The sequence below is a fragment of the Natator depressus genome, chromosome 6 (genome assembly GCF_965152275.1).
Source record: "Natator depressus isolate rNatDep1 chromosome 6, rNatDep2.hap1, whole genome shotgun sequence".
NCBI lineage: Eukaryota > Metazoa > Chordata > Testudines > Cheloniidae > Natator > Natator depressus.
This window is the reverse complement of record NC_134239.1, coordinates 12,369,082-12,390,919: the sequence shown is the minus strand read 5'-3', so window position 1 is coordinate 12,390,919 and position 21,838 is coordinate 12,369,082. Positions and strand designations below refer to the sequence as shown.

The following is a 21,838-nucleotide window of genomic DNA, read 5'->3' as shown; positions in this document are numbered from 1 at the left end:
ATAATGGCCAATGGCTCTGCAATCACATCCGCCAGCTCCTTTAGCACTCTCGGATGCAGCGCATCTGGCCCCATGGACTTGTGCTCGTCCATCTTTTCTAAATAGTCCCTAACCACTTCTTTCTCCACAGAGGGCTGGTCACCTCCTCCCCATGCTGTGCTGCCCAGTGCAGTAGTCTGGGAGCTGACCTTGTTTGTGAAGACAGAGGCAAAAAAATCATTGAATACATTAGCTTTTTCCACATCCTCTGTCCATAGGCGCCAACTTTTCCTGGCGCCAGTGGGTGCTCGACCCCCCCCTCCGCCCCTGGTCCCACCTCGACTCCACCCCTGCCCTGCCTTCTCCCAGCCCAACTCCGCTCCCTCCCTGCCCCTATTGGACTTCTTTCCCAAATCCTCGCCCTGGCCCCGCCTCTTCCCCGAGCGCACTGCATTCCTCCTCCTCCCCCCTCCCTCCCAGCACTTACTGCCGCTAAACAGCTGTTTTGCGGTGCCAAGCACTGGGAGCTAGGGGGAGAAGCGGGGAAGGCATGATCAGGGGAGGAAGCGGAGGCGGAGGTGAGCTGGGCGAGTAGCTGCCGGTGGGTGCAGAGCACCCACCAATTTTTCCCCGTGGGTGCTCCAGCCCCGGAGCACCCACAGAGTCGGCGCCTATGCCTCTGCCACTAGATTGCCTCCCACACTTTCCTTGACCTTCTTGTTGCTAACATACCCGTAGAAACCCTTCTTGTTACTCTTAACATCCCTTGCCAGCTGCAACTCCAAGTGTGATTGGCCTTCCTGATTTCACTCCTGCATGCCTGAGCAATATTTATATACTCCTCCCTGGTCATTTGTCCAGTCTTCCACTTCTTGTAAGCTTCTTTTTTGTGTTTAAGATCAGCAAGGATTTCACTGTTAAGCCAAGCTGGTCGCCTGCCATATTTACTATTCTTTCTACACATCGGCATGGTTTGTCCCTGTAACCTCAATAAGGATTCTTTAAAATACAGCCAGCTCTCCTGGACTCCTTTCCCCCTCATGTTATTCTCCCAGGGGATCCTGCCCATCAGTTCCCTGAGGGAGTCAAAGTCTGTCCCTCCATCTCACAGCCTGGAAGCTTCATGGTTAAACCCCATGGAGCTTCTGTGCTCAGAACCAGGAAGGGAGGTCCTACTTGGCAGTAGGAAACCATCTACTAGGACCACATATCTAGCTCAGTGGAAAAGGTCCACTTGCTGGTGTGCCCAGCAGCGTACACCTCCACTCCAGGCATCAGTACCACTCATTCTAGAGCACCTTCTGTACCTGAAACAACAAGGCCTGGCAGTGTCATTCATCAAAGTACATCTTGCTGTTATCTCAGCCTTCCACTCAGGAGCATCTGGCCAATCCGTATTTGCTAACCCCATGGTAAGCTGTTTCCTCAAGGGTTTGGAATACCTACATCTTCAGACCAGACAGCCTGTCCCAGCATGGGACCTCAATCTTGTCCTCTCCAAATTAATGGGGCCCCTTTTGAGTCAATAGCAACTTGTTGCCTTCTCTATCATGGAAGGTAGCCTTCCTGGTGGCCATCACATCAGCTAGGAGGGTGTCAGAGCTAACGGCCCTTATCTCCGATCCACCCTACACGGTCTTCCACAAGCATAAGATGCAACTCAGGCCTCACCCAGCCTTTCTTCCCAAGGTAGTGTCACTCTTTCATACTAGCTAAGACATTTTTCTACCTATCTTCTAGCCTAAGCCTTATGCCAGTAGTCGAGAGCAGAGGCTACACTCATTGGATGTTCAGCGAGTGCTAACATTCTACATTGAGCACACTTATCATAGAATCATAGAATCATAGAATATCAGGGTTGGAAGGGACCTCAGGAGGTCATCTAGTCCAACCCCCTGCTCAAAGCAGGACCAATCCCCAATTAAATCATCCCAGCCAGGGCTTTGTCAAGCCTGACCTTAAAAACCTCTAAGGAAGGAGATTCTACCACCTCCCTAGGTAACACATTCCAGTGTTTCACCACCCTCTTGGTGAAAAAGTTTTTCCTAATATCCAACCTAAACCTCCCCCACTGCAACTTGAGACCATTACTCCTTGTCCTGTCCTCTTCTACCACTGAGAATAGTCTAGAACCATCCTCTCTGGAACCACCTCTCAGGTAGTTGAAAGTAGCTATCAAATCCCCCCTCATTCTTCTCTTCTGCAGACTAAACAATCCCAGTTCCCTCAGCCTCTCCTCATAAGTCATGTGTTCCAGACCCCTAATCATTTTTGTTGCCCTTCGCTGGACTCTCTCCAATTTATCCACATCCCTCTTGTAGTGTGGGGCCCAAAACTGGACACAGTACTCCAGATGAGGCCTCACCAATGTCGAATAGAGGGGAACGATCACGTCCCTCGATCTGCTCGCTATGCCCCTACTTATACATCCCAAAATGCCATTGGCCTTCTTGGCAACAAGGGCACACTGCTGACTCATATCCAGCTTCTCGTCCACTGTCACCCCTAGGTCCTTTTCCGCAGAACTGCTGCCTAGCCATTCGGTCCCTAGTCTGTAGCGGTGCATTGGGTTCTTCCGTCCTAAGTGCAGGACCCTGCACTTATCCTTATTGAACCTCATCAGGTTTCTTTTGGCCCAATCCTCCAATTTGTCTAGGTCCCTCTGTATCCTATCCCTGCCCTCCAGCGTATCTACCACTCCTCCTAGTTTAGTATCATCTGCAAATTTGCTGAGGGTGCAATCCACACCATCCTCCAGATCATTTATGAAGATATTGAACAAAACCGGCCCCAGGACCGACCCCTGGGGCACTCCACTTGACACCGGCTGCCAACTAGACATGGAGCCATTGATCACTACCCGCTGAGCCTGACAATCTAGCCAACTTTCTACCCACCTTATAGTGCATTCATCCAGCCCATACTTCTTTAACTTGCTGACAAGAATACTGTGGGAGACCGTGTCAAAAGCTTTGCTAAAGTCAAGAAACAATACATCCACTGCTTTCCCTTCATCCACAGAACCAGTAATCTCATCATAGAAGGCGATTAGATTAGTCAGGCATGACCTTCCCTTGGTGAATCCATGCTGACTGTTCCTGATCACTTTCCTCTCATGTAAGTGCTTCAGGATTGATTCTTTGAGGACCTGCTCCATGATTTTTCCGGGGACTGAGGTGAGACTGACTGGCCTGTAGTTCCCAGGATCCTCCTTCTTCCCTTTTTTAAAGATTGGCACTACATTAGCCTTTTTCCAGTCATCCGGGACTTCCCCCGTTCGCCACGAGTTTTCAAAGATAATGGCCAGTGGCTCTGCAATCACAGCCGCCAATTCCTTTAGCACTTTCGGATGCAACTCGTCCGGCCCCATGGACTTGTGCACTTCCAACTTTTCTAAATAGTCCCTAACCACCTCTTTCTCCACTGAGGGCTGGCCATCTACTCCCCATGCTGTGATGCCCAGCGCAGCAGTCTGGGAGCTGACCTTGTTCGTGAAGACAGAGGCAAAAAAAGCATTGAGTACATTAGCTTTTTCCACATCCTCTGTCACTAGGTTGCCTCCCTCATTCAGTAAGGGGCCCACACTTTCCTTGGCTTTCTTCTTGTTGCCAACATACCTGAAGAAACCCTTCTTGTTACTCTTGACATCTCTTGCTAGCTGCAGCTCCAGGTGCGATTTGGCCCTCCTGATTTCATTCCTACATGCCCGAGCAATATTTTTATACTCATCCCTGGTCATATGTCCAACCTTCCACTTCTTGTAAGCTTCTTTTTTATGTTTAAGATCCGCTAGGATTTCACCGTTAAGCCAAGCTGGTCGCCTGCCATATTTACTATTCTTTCGACTCATCGGGATGGTTTGTCCCTGTAACCTCAACAGGGATTCCTTGAAATACAGCCAGCTCTCCTGGACTCCTTTCCCCTTCATGTTAGTCCCCCAGAGGATCCTACCCATCCGTTCCCTGAGGGAGTCGAAGTCTGCTTTCCTGAAGTCCAGGGTCTGTATCCTGCTGCTTACCTTTCTTCCCTGCGTCAGGATCCTGAACTCAACCAACTCATGGTCACTGCCCCCCAGATTCCCATCCACTTTTGCTTCCCCCACTAATTCTTCCCGGTTTGTGAGCAGCAGGTCAAGAAAAGCTCCCCGCCTAGTTGGCTCCTCTAGCACTTGCACCAGGAAATTGTCCCCTACGCGTTCCAAAAACTTCCTGGATTGTCTATGCACCGCTGTATTGCTCTCCCAGCAGATATCAGGAAAATTAAAGTCACCCATGAGACCCAGGGCGTGCGATCTAGTAGCTTCTGCGAGTTGCCGGAAGAAAGCCTCATCCACCTCATCCCCCTGGTCCGGTGGTCTTAGCTGTTCAGGAAGTCGAACCAGCTGTACATGGTGGTAGCAGACCGGATGAAAGCACTCCTGCTCTCATCTCAAAGAATATCTTCCTGGATCATGTCCTGCATCCGCACGTGCTACGAGCTGGCCAAGGCCCCAGCCCCAGCTCTTACGGCACACGAGGGCACAGGCCTTGTCAGCGGCGTTCCTGGCCCAGGTCCCAATACAAGAAATTTGCAGGGCAGCAACATGGTCCTCGGTGCATATTTACCTCTCACTGTGCTATCACCCAACATGCCAGAGATGATGCAGCATTCGGCAGAGTGGTGCTCCAATCAGCAATTCCTTAACTCTGACCCCACCTCCAGGGGCGAACTTGGGAGTCACCTGATTGGAATCGATGTGAACAAGCACTCGAAGTAGAAAAAACGGTTACTCACCTTCTCGTAACTGTTCTTCAAGATGTGTTGTTCACATCCATTCCAATACCCACCCTCCTTCCGCTGTTGGAGTAGTCAGCAAGAAGGCACTGAGGGGGCGCCGGGTCGGCAGGGTCATATATTGAGCGCCATGAAGGTGCCACTCCAGGGGGGCTCCACAGCCAACCCGACGGGAGCTGCTAAGGAAAAACTTTCCGACAACTGTGCACGCAGTGCGCGCACACCTGATTGGAATGGACGTGAACAACACATCTCAAAAAACAACAGTTACAAGAAGGTGAGTAACCGTTTTTCCCCCCGAATGATGGTAGCTATGTCCATGGAAGCTGCCTTGCCATAGCTGTGTTTGCACTGGAGGTTTTGTCAGGAGCGCTACACTGGTCAGGGCTGTGGTTTCTTCACTCCCCTGACCAGCGTTGCTGTCTTGATCCAACTTTTCAGTGGAGATCAAGCCAGCCCCAAACACCAAGGGGTGGGGGTGGCGGCATGGATGAACCTGAGATGAAGAGAACATGCTTCCCTTTGACAAGGGTAAGAGCTAAGCCTGTCTCTTTGCCAGCAGCGCTCCATACAGCCACTCGCTGCGAGGCCCTCCCTGCATGAAGGAACAGGGCCCACCCAAGTCCGTCAGATGGCCCCATCTCGAGAGAGAGCCTGTGTACTAAGAGGGGATGTCTGGCGTGTCTAGTGTGGCGTGGCCAGGCCCTGGCTGGAGAACTGGGGGAGAGGGGGCATGCCTCTGCTCTGCTGCCTTGGAGTCTCTTGCTAGTCTCAGACCTCCCCTCCCTGCTCCCAGGAGTTCTTAGGAGGGCAGTGCAGAAGGGGAGCTGGGAGGCAGCGGGGGGGGGGGGGAGAGACTGGTGAGGGGGGAGCAGCAGACTCTCTGAGACTCTCTGAGCCCCCTGCAGGCCACCCAAGATGGCCCCCATCGTCAGGACACTTGCCCTGTCCCCCACTCCCACACTGGTGCAAGGCATGTGCCCCCCATCGCCCGCTTGCATAGGGTCTACAGTGTCCCTCATGAACCCACCCCTTGGAACCGGGCAGATCCCGATGAAGCTCTCTGTAGGCCAGTTCCCAGTTGTGGCTTGCTAAGGGCATGGGTGGGGTGTGTGTGTGTGAAGGAATGGGTGGATCCCCCTGTCAGAGCAGACCTGCCACAGCTCCAAGGCACTGGGCTGTGTCCCTAGGCTCAAACCCTCTGCCCCCACAGTTTGTCTGCTCCCAGAAGAGCGTCTATGGGAGAGTAAGCTGTGTCACCAGCACAGCCCTGGGCCTGAGCGCTTATGGAAGGCCCGGCAGCCCCAGCCCCTGCTTATCACCATGCTGACCCTGCCGCAGCCCCAGAGACCCGCCGGCGTGTCACCCATCAGAGAGCACCCCCCGCCCTTCCATGCCCAGCTGGACGGAGAGCCACACGGCAGCCAGCATGCAGGTGAGGGCGGGGAGCGAGCTGGCGCCACAGTGGGGGAGTGCCCTCCTGCAGGGGGAATGCGCACTCAGGTCAAAGAGACAGGCCAGGCACCTGCCATGGTCCAGAGTGGCCCCCCCAGTCCCACATTCCAGAGCCTGGCAGATCTGGGCTGTTCCTGGGAAATTTCTCCCCCCACCCCCCGAGCCACCAATGCCTGGCAGAGCTGGGCTGTTCCTGGAAAATTCCTCCCCCCCACCCCACCAGAGCCTGGCAGAGCTGGGCTGTTCCGGGGAAATTCCTTCCCCCCCCCCCATGAGGATGGTGGTATTTGGGTCCTATTCATAGGTGCTGAAACAAGGGGTGTGTGTGTATGTGGGGGGTGACCGCACCCCTGGCTTGAAGTGGTTTCCATCACGCACAGAGTTTACAGTTTGGTTCAATGGCTCTCAGCACCCCTGGCCCCATCCCTACTGCAAGGTAAACACGGTGACCTCACCCCCATGGGATCCGCGTGGGTCCCACTAGGGGTAGCCAGTGGGTGCAAAGTGTGCGAGAGGACTCTCTCTCCCCTGTCAGAGAGGGAGCTGACGATCTGTGGTGGGGGAAGGGCAGTGGCGGATTAATGATTTTGCCGCCCCAGGCCCTGAAATAATTGCCGCCCGCCCGAGCAGCTCCCGGCCCCCCCATCGCAGCTCACCTCCGCTCCAACTCCGACTCCTCCCCTGAGCGCGTCGACGGGTCCTGCTTCTCCCTGCTCCCTGCCAGTGCTTGTGTGCAAAACAGCTTCGCGAAGGGGGGGAACGCGGCGCGCCCAGGAGAGGAGGCGGGGCCGGGGCGGGGATTTGGGGAAGGGGGCCAACAGGGGCAGGGAGGGGGCGGGGAAGGGGTGGAGTTGGGGCGGGGGCGGAGGGCACAAACTGGCACCGGGGGAAGCAGCTTCTGGCTGCTATTATAAATTTGCCGCCCTAGGCCTAGGCCTTGTCGACCTAGGCGTTAATACGCTGCTGGGGAAGGGAGAGGAATCTCTCCAGTCATGGCTGTACCCTGGAGGGGCACTGGGGTCTCCTCTCGCTCACCTCCCCCACATCATGGCCCCTCAGGCCCTGCTCCCGTGGAGCCGCACCTAGAGCCAGAGCAGGTGTTGCTGGATCCTGTGGCTTCTTAATGCTCTGACCTTTGCCTCTCCTCTGTCTCTAGGCCGCTCAACGTTGGCGCACTCTGCATCCACGGTTGGAGCCAGCCCATGCAGGTACCGTGCTGGGGCCCACGCCCCCTGCCCCAGCCAGGGCTCTCTACCCTGGCAGGGTAGGTGTGCAGAATGGAGGGGAGGGGGTACCCGAGGCGGAGACCAGCTGTGGGCCTGAGGGGGTCTGACCGCTCAGCACACGCAGTGGCCGCACTCCTGCCCCCAGCTTTCCCAGCCCTAGGGAGCACCCCTGCCTGCTTCACTCTGCAGGGACCCAGCGCCAGCGGGGCTCCTTTGGCTCCGCAGCTGAGGAGGCAGGACCAGAGCAGTCATTGATCAGGGAATGGGGCACTCTGAGCCTTCGACTGGCATGGGGGCTCCATAAAGAAACAGCCCAGGGGTTTCTGTGGGCATACATCCCTTTGAGCGCAAATGTGGGAGGGGCAGATAAGTGGCAGGGTCGAGGGGTCGGTCCAGCCAGAGATCCTTCAGGAACCGGAAATCCAGGCCGAGCAAAGCCAGCGAACCTCAGCCAGCAACATGCAAAGGGGAACTTAGCTCTTGGGGGGCTGAGCAGTAGATAGCTGAGGGCATAAAAGCTCCCAAGAGGCAGTCCTCCTTTGAGTGGCTACAGACGTGTTTCCACTCAGGCGCGTGAGTGCCCAGCACACCGAAGCTGGAGAACTTTGTGTAGCAGTACCCGCTGGGGCAGCACATGCGCCCTGTCCCTCCTCAGGGCCCCTCCTGAGGCAATATAAGGGCAGTGCCCACCCCCCGCACTCAGTTCCTTCTCACCACCCACAGCCTGATTTGCAGTTTCTCACGGTTATTGCACCACAGCAAGATCACTCTGTGTGCCTTGTAAATAGTTTTAGCCCCATTAGCTAGCTAGTTAGTGAGGGTTAGTAGTTCCATGAGTGGTTGGTTAGTTAGTAAGCCTGGCGCTATGCCTTCACCAAATTTTAAGCACTGTCCTTCATGTGGCTGTCCCGTCTAGTGACCACCACATTTGATGCTCGTTGTGCCTGGGAGAGGGGCACAGGAAAGGAAAATGTTTGTTGCTGGACACCTACGCCTGAAGTAACACCTCCAGGAGCAACCCCAGGAGGATCTGGGAGCTTGCATAGCTCACCCGGCCTCACAAACTGTGTTGGAGCTAGTGCCAATTTCTGATAGACAGCCAGACTCAGGTTCTTCTCCATGGAGAAAGGACCATTCTCCTTCCTGTAGTCCCCCAAGGAAGAGGGCTCACAAAACTAATCAGAGCCATTCTGGGGCTCAGAGACTCTTCCTTCTCTTCTAGGAGGAGTGTGGGGGGCATTAGCAAGTCTCCTTGAGTGTCCAAAATAGAGCAGGACGAGGACCATCTACCCGCTCCCCAGTACTGAGAAGCAAACTGACCAGTACCGTACCGTCAATTCTGGCAATATCTGCAGGACATCTGTTGAGTCCGGTGCCAGCACATTGGCACTGACAGTACTGACCACAGGCTTTTCAGGCAGCAGCTGATTTACTCTGCCTCTCTCTCCCAGATTCACCTCTGACACAGGAGTCCTCATCTGTGGGGAAGCCCCCTGCAGTCCTGGGCCAGTGTGGGTCAGTTGCTTTCGACTATGGACAGTTACTGGCTTTCCCTTGTTACCGGTTAAGAAGCCCACCAAAGAGGTGGATCTGGTCCCATCATCAGCACCACATTCTGCTTGGGTACCAATACCGTTTTCGGCTCTGATGATAGCACTAGTCCCAGTCTCCAAACCTTCAGTACCAAGCCATTCTTCGGCTAGGGTACCGATCTCTGCACAGGACTGACAGCCTTTCCCGTACTGCATTTTAGTGCAGCCTCAACTTCCCAAGCAGTACTCATGGCACTGACTACTGTACCATCCTTGGTACCAGTCCAGTCTCCTCACCGGACCTCAAACAGATGGGGGTACTTAATGGGCTTGGCAGGTTTAGCTCATCTGTTCACTATTTGGGGTGTTCCTTGCAATCAGGCTCAGAATCCTTCTCTCTTTCTTCCATCCCCTTCCTCCAGAAGATCATTACCAAGACAACAGCGTTCCCTCAGCAGGGACATGAGTTCTTGGGCCGGTACATACTGGCTTCCTGTTCCACATTAATTTCCTCTCTGGCCTCCTTGGAGTGCCCACCGCTCTTCAAGATCTCAATCATCAGCTCACTCTGGAGCTGTTGTCCTTCTGTTGTCTCACTTCCTGGACCACCGAGACTGGAGACACAAACTGATACAGCTCCCACTGAGTCTACTACAGCAGAGTGACCCCTTATCACAGGCACAAGCCTTACCATAGGGGAGCCCATCTGTTCCACTTCCTGTCATCCTCCTCACCAGACGATTCCACCAGAAGACTTTAAGTCTCACCAACACTCCTTAAGGAGGATGACTACAGCCTTTCTTCAAGAGCTTCAGACTCTATGCGCTTCAAGGGCCATAGAAGAAGTTCCCCTCCAACACTGGGGGAAAGGGGTTCTACTCAGATTACTTCTGATCCCCACGTCCAAGGGAGGGCTGACACCTATACTCGACCTCCAAGGTCTCAACAAGTAAACTTTGAGTGATTTACAATGTGCCAAGTTTTTTCTCTCTCACATCAGGGGCACGTCTGTTTATATAAATCCTGACAATACCACTGCAATGTAGTGTGTGAACAAACCAGTTCAACAAATGACTTCAATCAGTTCTGTTGGGAAGTGATAACTTTTTGGCACTTTTGCGTCAAGAAAGACTTTACCACAGCTGCCTACATTCCAGGTGCCCAGAATCAATTGTCCAATCAGCTCAGCAGGAATTTCTCCAAGAATCATGAATGCTCTGTGAAGGTTCATCTTCAGGGACTGGGGCTTTCCATCCGTCAACCTATTTGCAACAAAAGACAAGAAGTGCTGTCAGTTTTGCTCTAGAGCAGGTCACAGTCCAGGCTCTCTGACCAATGCCCTCAACTGAATTGGGGATCAGCCTTCCTCCAATTCTGCTTGTCCCTCAGGTCATTCTCAAAATGAAGCTGGATCAGGCCAAACAGATACTCATTGAACTAGCCTGGCCAAGACAATGTTGGTTCTCCAGCCTTCACAGCCAGTTGGTCCAATGTCCTGTGCCTCTTGCGCTCTTCCTGGACCTACTGTCTCCGCACCATGGCGGCAGTTTGCATCTCATGGTATGAATGCTGCGTGCTCAGATTAAGTGGAAAAGAACTGTTCAGAGGCAGTCCAACAGGTTCTGCTAATAGTACGAAGCTATCTACTAGATCAACCTCTTCGGCCAAGTGGAAATGCTTTTTGGGCTTGTCATTGACTTGGGGAATTCGATTGGTACTAGTCCGGATTCAGGACATTTTAGATTACCGGTTACATCGTAAACCATGGGGCCTGCTCTCAGCCATTGAGGGTCTACTTGGCACCAATCTCATTGTTTCATTCCCTGATCCACGGGAAGTCGGTATTTTCCAGCCCCATGGTTGTTAGATGTCTGCAAGGTGTTGTTTGCCTCTTCCCACCTATAAAGAAGGGGTTCCCCTGTTGGAACTTAACATTGTGCTTGCTGCCCTTACAGGGCCTCTATTTGAGCCTCTAGCAACCTGTACTCTGTCCTTCCTTTGCCAAAAGATAGCCTTTCTTATTGCTATAACGTCAGCAAGGAGGGCAAGTGAACTCAGGCCCTAATGACAGGACCTCCAGACATTCAGCTAGTGAAAGACAGAGGAGCCTTAAGGCCACATCCAAAATGTTTGTCTAAAGTTTCACCACGTCACCTTAACCAAACTATACAGTTGCCTGTATTTTTCCTAAGCTGCACTCCAGTGCAGATGACCAGCACCTTCCTATGTTGGATGTAAGATGAACCTGGCTTTCTGTCTGGATGGGACCAAGCCAGTTTTATTATCACCGCGGCGTGATGTTTCCTGTGCAGACCAGATGAGCGGTCAAGTGGTTTCGGCGCAGACAGTTTCCAGACAGATTACTTCCTGCATTACAATAGGGTGTAGCAAACACCAGACCGCCTTAGTGGCATTTCTCAGGGTTGTTCCCATATTAGATATATTCAGGGCTGCTACTGAGTCTTCCGTATCCAACTTTACCAAACTACATGGGGTCAGGACGGCTTCTAGGGCGGAAGTGAGCTGTGGAAGAGCAGTTCTGCAGTCACTATTTAAATAGACGCCGAGCCACTACTGCTTGCAAGTCACCCAAGTGGTCTACACATCTGCAACCACTGGGAGAAGAAATGGTTACTCATGGTTACAGTAACTGTTGTTCTTTGAGAGGTGGGTGCACTCCCCGGCCTGCTCTCGGGTCCCTCTGCATCGGAGTCTCCAGACAAATGGCTGCCAGTGTGAAGGAACTGACGGGGGCTGGGCTGGGGTCCTGGGGGTGCGTGCGGTACCCCAAGGGGCTTTGCTACACAGAGTTCTCTGGCTTTGGGGCACTGGGCGTGCCCACCTGAGTGGAATGCGTGTCTGCCCCCACCCCTCGCAGAACCATGGTCGGAGTGCAGGTAAGGAACGGTTTTCCCTGTAAGCCAGTCAGAAGCCAGCGGGAGCCGGGAGATGGATCGAGTGCCGTGGATACTGGGCTTCGGTTTCCCCTGGCCACTTGCAAAACCCTAAGAACCAACTGACTAGAAAATGAGGTCATTTGCAGCAGCTGGATCCTGGGAGCTGCTTAGCCAAATGACACCAAATTTGCAGCACAAACTCTACCCCAGCTCCTCAGTGGGCATGGCAGCTTTCAAGACAATCTGAGCATGTGTGTGGATTGTAGAATAAATGGACCAGGGCTTTTAACTGACCAGCTGTAGCTGTAGGGGTCCCAGCGACTCCTAGTCCAGGCTGTCATGGTGGTGAGGGTGAGCTTGCAGCACCACCTACTGAGCTGCGCTCTAATGGGTGAAATCTGGGGGAGCCCTGCCTGAGGCCGCCCTGGGTTAGGCTAGGGAGCCTTCTCCCTGGGGAGTTTTCTGGGAAGGGGGTGCTGAGCCCTGCCGCTGTGACTTTTGGCTCTAATCTGCCTCCTCCCTCTGCAGTGCACAGTGGGAATGGGGGGGCCTTGTTCCTGGGATCAGAGATGCCCCCTGATGCACCAGTGTAAGGGGGGAGCAGAGAGGCAGCGTTCAGTGGTATGAGCACAGAACAGCTTATTACACTTCCACTCTGAGCCTCAGCTTCCTGCTCCAGGGGGTGCTCACTCTCTGCCCGCTCCCCCCCCCTCTATCTCGAGAGGGATGGGGCTCTCCCCACAGGAGCCCCTTCCCTCCAGCTCAGCGGCATTGCCAGGTTAACAGCTGGACAGGGCTGGGAAGGGCCAGAGCCTGACCTGAGGCCAAGGACTGGATCCCTGCTGAGCTGGGGCATGTAACAGTGACGCTGACACCTCAGAGTCTTCCTGGAAGCAGGGGGAGTGTTGGGGGGGCATTGGCCATGGGGTCTGTGGGAAGAGCGGGCACACAGGGGAGGGGACATGATGGAGAGATGGCAACCCAGGGTGTCAAGGGAATGGGGCAGGGATGGGCAGAGCCCCTGGAGTGGTCTGGGAAATGGGGGCAGGGGATGGGGTGGCAAGGGAGCTTGTGGGAGGCCCGAGGGAATGGGGACAGCACTTCTTGGGGGAACGAAGTAGGGCCATGATGGAGCTGGGGAAAGGCCCAGAGGGGAGGGGGCACAAGGGACTGGAGAGAGAGCAGCTTACGATGGGAGGAGAAAGGAGCTTGAAGGTAAGAGGTTGATGGGTTGGGACAGAGGTGGGGGATATGGCAGAGAGGAAGGGCTCAGACCCAGCAGCCCCAAGGCCTGAGTGAGCCCGGCTGTGTCTGTCCCTTAGGTCTGTGTGGTGGGGCCCCGAGCAGCCCACTGTCACTCTACTGCTGAGCAGAAACCTCTTACCGACACCCCAGGTCCCTGGCCAGAGTGTGCCCGTTGGATCCCACAAGCTGAAGCGGAGCCAATCGCAGCACCTTCTGCCTCCCAGACGAGTCACATGGAGCCTGCTGGAGCTCCAGCCCCCCTGCACGGAGCCAGAGAGACGCAAGAGCCCCTCCTGGCCCCAGTAAGGGGCTGCAGGGCTGGGCCTCTCCCTGCCAGAGCCCCCTCCCGCCTGCATTGGCAGGCTCATTAAAGGGCTTTGGAACAGTCATCCGGGCTCCCTCCCTGCAAGGGGCTGTGAGGATCGGCGTGGGGCAGGACCCCCCCGATGACTGGCTCTGAGAGCTGCCGGCGGTGGGCAGAGGAGCCCCACAGGCTGCTCAGGGCTCCAGTGCGGGCCTGGCTGTTCAGAGTGCCAGCCGACTGCGCCATGAGCGTTGCACCGTGGCCTTTCCTTGTGCTGGCACAGAACCCCGGCCGGCCGGCTTGCGGCAGGTACCATGCACACATGGCTGTTAACAGCCCACAGGCTGGGAGAGCAGCTGTCAGCCCACGGCCCCAGCGCCAACTGGCTGTGTTCGTCTCTCGTTGCACTGTCCCCGTCTTCTGCGGGGTGTTGGCTCCATCTGGCCCAGCCCATCAGCACTATGGCCTTGGGCCCGCCCTTCCCTGTTCTGCCCGTATCCTGGGTCCACCAGGGCCAGGCTTCCGAAGCACAGTTCTCCCTCTCCGCTCCCGAACAGCTCCAGGCGGCCGGGGGGCACGTGGCATGGTGCCATCGGGCCGTCCTGATTGTGAAAATATCTCCTATGCTTTCTCAAAGCGATGATGAAGCCAGGGGCAGCCCGGGTCAAAGAGAAAACCTCCCCGGAGAAACCGGGCGCGGGGTGTTATTTCAGCAGGGCCAGGGCATGCCTGGTTGCCAGCAGTAACCTGGTCACGTACCTTCATTAAAGAGTCCGGAGGTCACTGCAGGCTGGTCATTTCTTGCAGACGGCCGCAAGCTGGGCTCTTCTCAGGGCTGGGGGGAGAAGGGGCGATTGGCCTCCAAAGCCTCTCTGAGGTGCCGAGATGGGGGCTCTGCACTCCCCTGCTGGCTGCATGGGAGGCATTGCAGGGCTCACAAGGTGTGGGACTGTGCCCCCCTCGGGTGGAGGAAAGGGAGGTGGCCCAGGAAGATACCCCTAAGGTCCGTGAGGGGCTGCCCACCTGCAGTGGTGGCAAATGCCCAGGAACTGGGCTCTCCCCTCCCACAGACCTTGAGGAGCAGGAGCGTCCAAGTTCGAGCTCTTCAAAAAGCAAGGAACGTCCTAGACAAACGTGCGAGGTGCAGGCAGGGCAGTAGCTGGGAGGCGTCTCCCAGCAGAGGCGCCGCTGACACGGCGCGACGGAAATGAACAGAGCCGGCCTCTGGCAGCTCGGGCCCCTGTTGCTGGGCGTGGCCAGGGCAGAGCTGGGCGGTGTGGCGGGGCTCAGGCTGGGGCAATCTGCAGGGGCAGCAAAGGGACCGCACGTGCTCCTGTGCTGTCAGTGCCTGGGGTAGGGCTGTCTGTGCCCCCAAGGAAGGCGAGGGCTTCCAGGCCCTGCCCCTCCCCTCGAGCGGCTGGAGACATATGGGAGCCAGGCAATGCCATCACCCCAGACGCTGGGGGCAGGGAGGGCAGGGAACTGGGACGCTGAAGTGGAAGCAGCCACCTCAGGGCAGAGCAGCCAGGGGATCTGGCCAGGTGTGATGGATCCTCCTGCTCTGAACCGCAACAGGGGCTGATGTGCACAAAGCTTCAGGGGCAGGGGGACTGGCTGCAGGGAAAGGCCTCCCCTCCCCCACGTATCCAACCAGGGCTACAGGGGAGCCAGCCCCCCACCCCATATCACTCTGCCCCCCCACACCCAGCCAGGGCTACAGGGGAGCCAGCCCCACCCTACCACTCAGCCAACCCCAGCTAGTGCTATCAGGGAGCCAGCCCCGCCCTGTCACTCTGCCCCTCCCCAGCCAGGGCTACAGGGGAGCCAGGCCCCCCCACATGACTCTGCCCCCCACTGGGTTTGCCAACTTTCTAATTACACAAAACCAAACTCCCTTGCCTGAGGTCCCGCCCCACCCCTTCTCTGAGGCCCCGCCCCTCGCTCATTCTATCCCACCCTCACTCAAATTCACTGGACTGGGACAGGAGGTTGGGGTGCAGGAGGGAGTGCAGACTCCGGTGTGGGGCCAGAAATGAGGGGTTCAGGGTGCAGGAGCAGGCTCAATAAGCCCTCCTGTTTTACACTGGCTGAGAGTCGCTCCAGACTAGAGAACAGGGGGCATTATTGCCTCTGGGAGTGGAGGTCACGAGGGTCCAGAGTGAGTGGACTCCCTGAGGGGGCCCACGGCAGAGACAGGCTCAGAGAGGTGCGGTTCTAGGAGGTGGTGGGGCCTACGGCTTAACCCCCGAGAAAGAGTGGACGCCTGAGAAGGGCTGTCGCACTGAAGGGGGTTCCCCCCAGGCACCGTACGGCGCTGGGAGAAAGCACGAGTCCTGTGAGTCCGTGACAACCTGGTAGCAGCAGATGGTTGGTGGTCGCACCCTGTAGACATCTGGCTGCCAGCGCAGGCGCTTTGCAGTGAGTGTCTGCCAGCGATAGAACAAGGGAATTGAAGGAACCAGCAAGGAAAGGGCCTACAACCAGCTCCCTACAAGGGGTCTTGCACGTCTGTCCAGGGAGAGAGGGCTGAGCATTGGGAGGCTCACCCAGGACCTGCTGATTGCCTGGATGGTAGAGAATGACCAGTCCTAGGAGCAGGTTCCAGATCCCAGCGGGGCTCCCGGGATGCCCGGAGAGTCTGGGAGTAGCAGGGGACGCTTGGGGTAGTGGCAGGGGTCCACTGGACCCAGCTCCCCAGCCAGGAGGGGGCTTCCCACCTGGGTTCCCCCCAGTGGATGTGTAGAGTGAAGGAGCTGGAGCCGGAGGAGTGGAGGCTAGCTGACCGCTTGGAGCAGTGAAAACATGAGCTGCAGTTAGAAGAGAGGCAGGCCAAGAGGACCTGCTGTGGGGTAAGTGGGGAAGGACCCTAAGATGCCAATTCAGTAGGAACCCTAGATTCCTCTTCGAGCGCTGTCCCTGTGGGTACTCCACTTCCGGCGCCATCAAGCGGAGATTTTTGCTAGCACAATAGCAGTCTCGCGGCACCGCCAGTGCCTCTTCTAGCACGCACACACCCCAACCCCTGCAGTTCCTTCTCAACGGCCCCAGCTTGAGATGGAGTCCATTAGCGGTGTCACTATGAACATTAATATCGAGTTGTTAGATGGCTACTTTAACCCTCTTCATTCACAGTTCTTAGTTTAGTTAGCGTTAGTTACGTTTAAAAAAAAAACAAAACCCTTTTGCGTCCTGAATTTCCCAATAGGGACGCCTTAAATATGCCTGGATCCCCAGGTTTTAAAAGGTGTGCATCTTGCAAGTCTGCAATGCCAGTATCTGACGGGCACTCCCTTTGTGTCCGATGCTGGGAGAGTCGCACATACCACAGAAGTGCGCTAACTGCAGCAATCTGAAGGACAGGGCAAAGAGAGATCAGGATCTCCGACTAAAACTCATTTTAATGGAGAAATCCTTAAGCGTCTGGGTGCAGGGAGCTGTGTTCACACACAAACAGGAATGAGATGGGGAGCCACAAACCCCACCCCGTGTGTCTATAACCTGCCGTTAGTGCCCAGCCCCAGGGCTAACAGACACATCACTGCATGTCCAGGGAACCTGTGGGCTGGGTTCTGATCCCACCCCCTGGGATCAATCCGGAGTCACCTCTGACTGCAATGAAATGAAACTGATTACAGGTAAAATCTCACTCTCAGAGATGTTCCAATAAGCTTCTTTCACAGACTAGACTCCTTCCTAGTCTGAGCCCAATCCTTTCCCCTGATACAGTCCTTTGTTAGTTCCAGCAGACATCTTAGGTGTTAACTAGGGGTTTTCACATGACAGGCTGCCCTCTCTGTCCTGCTTCACCCCCCTTTTATAGCTTTGGCACAAGGCGGGAATCTTTTGTCTCTCTGGGTCCCCACCCCTCCTTCTAAATGGAAAAGTACCAGCTTTAAGGTAGATTCCAGTATCATATTACATTGTCTCATAGAATATCAGGGTTGGAAGGGACCTCAGGAGGTCATCTAGTCCAACCCTCTGCTCAAAGCAGGACCAATCCCCAATTAAATCATCCCAGCCAGGGCTTTGTCCTGTGAGATCTCATTCTTCATTACCCACGGGTTGGCCCACAGGTACACAGGAAGGCTTGCAGGTAAATAAACCATTTACAACCAGTTGTCCTAGTCAATGGGAGCCATCAAGATTCTAAGCCACCATTAATGGCCCACACTTTGAATAATTACAATAGGGCCTCAGAGTTATAGTTAATAATAATAATGATACCTTACAAGAGACCTCTTGCATGAAGCATATTCCAGTTACATCATATTCACACTCACAAGCATATTTCCATAAACAGATGGAGTGCAACGTCACACCCCCTTGGACACAAGCCCTGGCATCAGATTCCCTCCATGGGCACATTCCCCAGTCTCAGATCCACTCCCCACCCCTCCGGACACACGCCCTGGCTGTCTCCAATACTCAGTGAGGAAGAGGACGGTGAGAGCAGATGCCATGATGCGGCAGCAAGGGGCCCCACAGCACTGCCACCAACACCCCATTGCCCAGCTCCACCCAGCCCCGAATAAAGCCCTGAGCCAGGGTCTGCACCTACAGGAAGCCGATGATACCTCATTTCTTCCTGCGTCTCTCACATATTGTCTCTAATATGCAGGGCCAATCTAGCATGGCCAAAGTATGCAGAGGTCCCTGCAACATGCAGAAAACTCTGGGACCTGGGACCCTGGCCAAATGTCATGCTGTGATGATCTGGGTGTTTCCCCTTGTTACGTTGTACGTGAGCCTATGTGAGTGTTACTGTTTTGCAGGAACACTGTGTTTACCCTCAGTTCACCAATGCCCAGGTGGTGGGAATAAGGGCATGTGACTTTTGCTGAGACCCTCAGGGGCAGGTGAGGCTGCTCCAGCTGCCTGCACCTGCACGTAAGTGATGGCCAATGCCCTTCCTAACCTGAGAATCAGGAGTGAGATGCAACACTTTGCTCGGGAAGCAAGACAAACACCGGAGGAGTGGCAATGGGCATGTCGGAGGTCCCCCACCTCTGCTCATCCTCGTTGATCTCCTGCAGTTTGCTCTTCAGTTCCTGGCTCAGCTCTTTGTGATCCACCAGGCCAAAGCAGTTCCTGCAGATCCCAGTGTGGGGAACAAGTCCTGCAGGCGGCCAGGTGCTCCATAGCCGAGGCGCTGGAGAGGTGCATGACTTGGACATTAAGGTCCTGCCACTGGCAAGGCGGCCAGAGGGGTGACAGCTGGTGGGGGGCCAGAGGGGTGGTGACAGAGGCTGGGGGGGGTGGCCAGAGGGGCAGCAACAGCTGGTGGGGTGGCCAGAGGGATGGCGATGGCTGGTGGGGGGCCAGAGGGTCGGTGATGGCTGGTGGGGGGGCCAAAGGGGTGGTGATGGTGATGGCTGGTGGGGGGGCCAGAGGCGTGGCGATGGCGATGGCTGGCGGGGGGGCCATAGGGATGGCAATGGTGATGGCTGGTGGGGGGCCAGAGGGGCAGCGATGGCTGGTGGGGGGCCAGAGGAGCGACGATGGCTGGTGGGGGGCCAGAGGAGCGGTGATGGCTGGCGGGGGGGCCAGAGGGGTAGTGATGGCTGGAGGGGCGGCCAGAGGGGTAGTGATGGCTGGTGGGGGGCCAGAGGCACGGCGATGGCTGGCAGGGGGCCAGAGGGGTGGCAATAGCGATGGCTGGTGGGGGGCCAGAGGGGCGGTGATGGCTGGTGGGGGGGCCAAAGGGGTGGTGATGGTGATGGCTGGCGGGGGGGCCAGAGGGGTGGCGATGGTGATGGCTGGTGGGGGGCTAGAGGGGCAGCGATGGCTGGCGGAGGGGCCAGAGGGGCGGTGATGGCTGGTGGGGGGCCAGAGGGGCGGTGATGGTGATGGCTGGTGAGTGTCCAGAGGGGCGGTGATGGCTGGAGAGGTGGCCAGAGGGATAGTGATGGCTGGTGGGGGGGCCAGAGGCGCAGCGATGGCTGGTGGGGGGCCAGAGGGGGGGTGATGGCTGGTGGGGCGGCCAGAGGGGGGGTGATGGCTGGTGGGGCGGCCAGAGGGGGGGTGATGGTGATGGCTGGCGGGGGGGCCAGAGGGGTGGCGATGGTGATGGCTGGTGGGGGGCCAGAGGGGCAGCGATGGCTGGTGGGGGGCCAGAGGAGCGGTGATGGCTGGCGGAGGGGCCAGAGGGGCGGTGATGGCTGGCGGAGGGGCCAGAGGGGCGGTGATGGTGATGGCTGGTGAGTGTCCAGAGGGGCGGTGATGGCTGGAGAGGTGGCCAGAGGGATAGTGATGGCTGGTGGGGGGGCCAGAGGCGCAGCGATGGCTGGTGGGGGGCCAGAGGGGGGGTGATGGCTGGAGGGGCGGCCAGAGGGGTAGTGATGGCTGGTGGGGGGCCAGAGGCACGGCGATGGCAGGCGGGGGGGGTGGCCTATTTTCCGAAGCAAGGCAGCTCTCGAATGGCAGGTAGGACTGTTCACCGGGACCTCTCTGCAAACTATCAGCCCTGCACAAGGCAAAATTATCTTCTGAATACCGTTTACCGAAGGGCGCAAGGCACCTGAGCGGTTCCACGGTTCCCTTTTTGCAGACCTACCAGTGCTGACCCAGCCTGGAGTCCACCTTGCCGGGCAGGAGGAAGCAGGTGCCCCCTTTGGACTCTTCACCGCTTGCAAGAGCACCTCCAGCTGCTTCTCCTTCAGCCTCCTCCTCTTCCCAGCTGGATGCCTGGCTCCTCCGCTCGCCGTCGTTTGGTCCTGAACATGCGGGACGCGAGGAAGGTTCCCCGCCCTGGCTAAAAACCAAGCATGTCCTCTGCAAACCATGATGAACACGGGATCCCAGTCCAGGCAGCAAACACAAGCAGCCTGAAATCACAGGGATACAGTTACATTATAGGGGAGGAAAGGGGTGTGTGTGTGTGTGGGAGGGGGGGGTTGTGAAAAAGCCACAGTAATCTGTAACATACGCCAGACTCTTAACAGAGTTGGGTTTCTCTCTGTCTCTCTTAAATACTTCAAATCCACTGAAAATCTATACAGGAACTGGGGAAAAAAATAAACTAAAAGAGATGGGAGGGGAAAAAAAATCAATGTTCCATGTAACAGAAGAATTGCAGAAAACAGGTTACCGGGGCGGGGGGGGGGGAGCAGTGTTATATAGTGAGACCGTGTTATATCGAACTTGCTTTGGCCCCTCCGTTCCTTGTTCCCTGACCACCCCCTCCAGAGACCCTCGTCCCTAATCACCTCCAGGACCCCTCCCCCTACCCAACCCCACCCCCCTGCTCCCTGTCCCCTGACTGCTCCGACCCCTATCCACACCGCCCGCCCCCTGACAGGCCCTCACCAGCAGCGGCGGGAAGCGGAGCAACGTGGCCCCAGCCCGCTCCACTCCGCCACCTCCCAGCTGCGGCGCTCCGCTTCCCACCGCCGGTGAGTGCAGGGAGGTTGGGGAAAGGACGCCCTCCGCACTCACCGGTGGCGGGAAGCAGAGTGACGTGGCCCCAGCCCGCTCCACTTTCCTTGCCCCAGCCCCGAGCGACACGGCTGGGGCCGGGCCAAGGGAAACGGAGCTGGCTGCTCCCGGCCCCCTGCTAATCTCCCAGCCACTCTGGGACTGCAAGGTCCCCAAAGGTGCCCCCCCAGCTCCTGCCTCACAAACCCTGGGGGGGGGTGCCCCTGACCGCCCCCGAGACCCTCTGACCCTTCTCCAATGCCACGACCCGGCCCCCTTAACAGGCTGCTTAGAGCAGCGTGTCGGAGCTTTACCGCTTTGTCTGCAAACCCGCGTTATATCGGGTCGCGTTATATCGGGGTAGAGGTGTACTTAGGTTACTACTAAATAATGGAATTTTTATACAAAACCCCCTCTGAAATGGGATTGGTGTGTTCCGGGCTTGGCTGTTGGCGGGGGGTGGTGCCTGTGAAATGGGATTGGCGCGTTCCGGGCTCGGCTGTTGGCGGGGGGCAGTGCCTGTGAAACGGGATTGGCGTGTTCCAGGCTCGGCTGTTGGCGGGGGGCGGTGCCTGTGAAATGGGATTGGCGCGTTCCGGGCTAGGCTGTTGGCGGGGCGCGGTGCTGTGAAATGGGATTGGCGCGTTCCGGGCTCGGCTGTTGGCGGGGGGCGGTGCCTGTGAAATGGGATTGGCGTGTTCCAGGCTCGGCTGTTGGCGGGGGGCGGTGCCTGTGAAACGGGATTGGCGTGTTCCGGGCTCGGCTGTTGGCGGAGGGGCGGAGCCTGTGAAACGGGATTGGCGTGTTCCGAGCTCGGCTGTTGGCGGGGCGTGGTGCCTGTGAAACGGGATTGGCGCGTTCCGAGCTCGGCTGTTGGCGGGGGGCGGTGCCTGTGTAATGGGATTGGCGTGTTCCGGGCTCGGCTGTTGGCGGGGGGCGGTGCCTGTGAAACGGGATTGGCGTGTTCCGAGCTCGGCTGTTGGCGGGGGGCGGTGCCTGTGTAATGGGATTGGC

At 56.7% G+C, this 21,838-nt stretch overlaps 1 protein-coding gene across 1 annotated transcript in view; it reads left to right on the top strand.

The window, feature by feature from the left end:
- The window catches only part of AGBL2 (AGBL carboxypeptidase 2), a 50,429-nt gene extending 36,242 nt beyond the window's left edge, over positions 1-14,187 (top strand). Inside the window, exons 17-19 of the mRNA XM_074954478.1 lie at positions 5,966-6,187; positions 7,364-7,415; positions 13,185-14,187. Of these exons, the coding sequence (XP_074810579.1) occupies positions 5,966-6,187; positions 7,364-7,415; positions 13,185-13,413 (503 nt within the window). The 3' untranslated portion in view covers positions 13,414-14,187. The remainder of the gene's footprint in view (positions 1-5,965; positions 6,188-7,363; positions 7,416-13,184) is intronic.
- Positions 14,188-21,838: the final 7,651 nt, after the last annotated feature.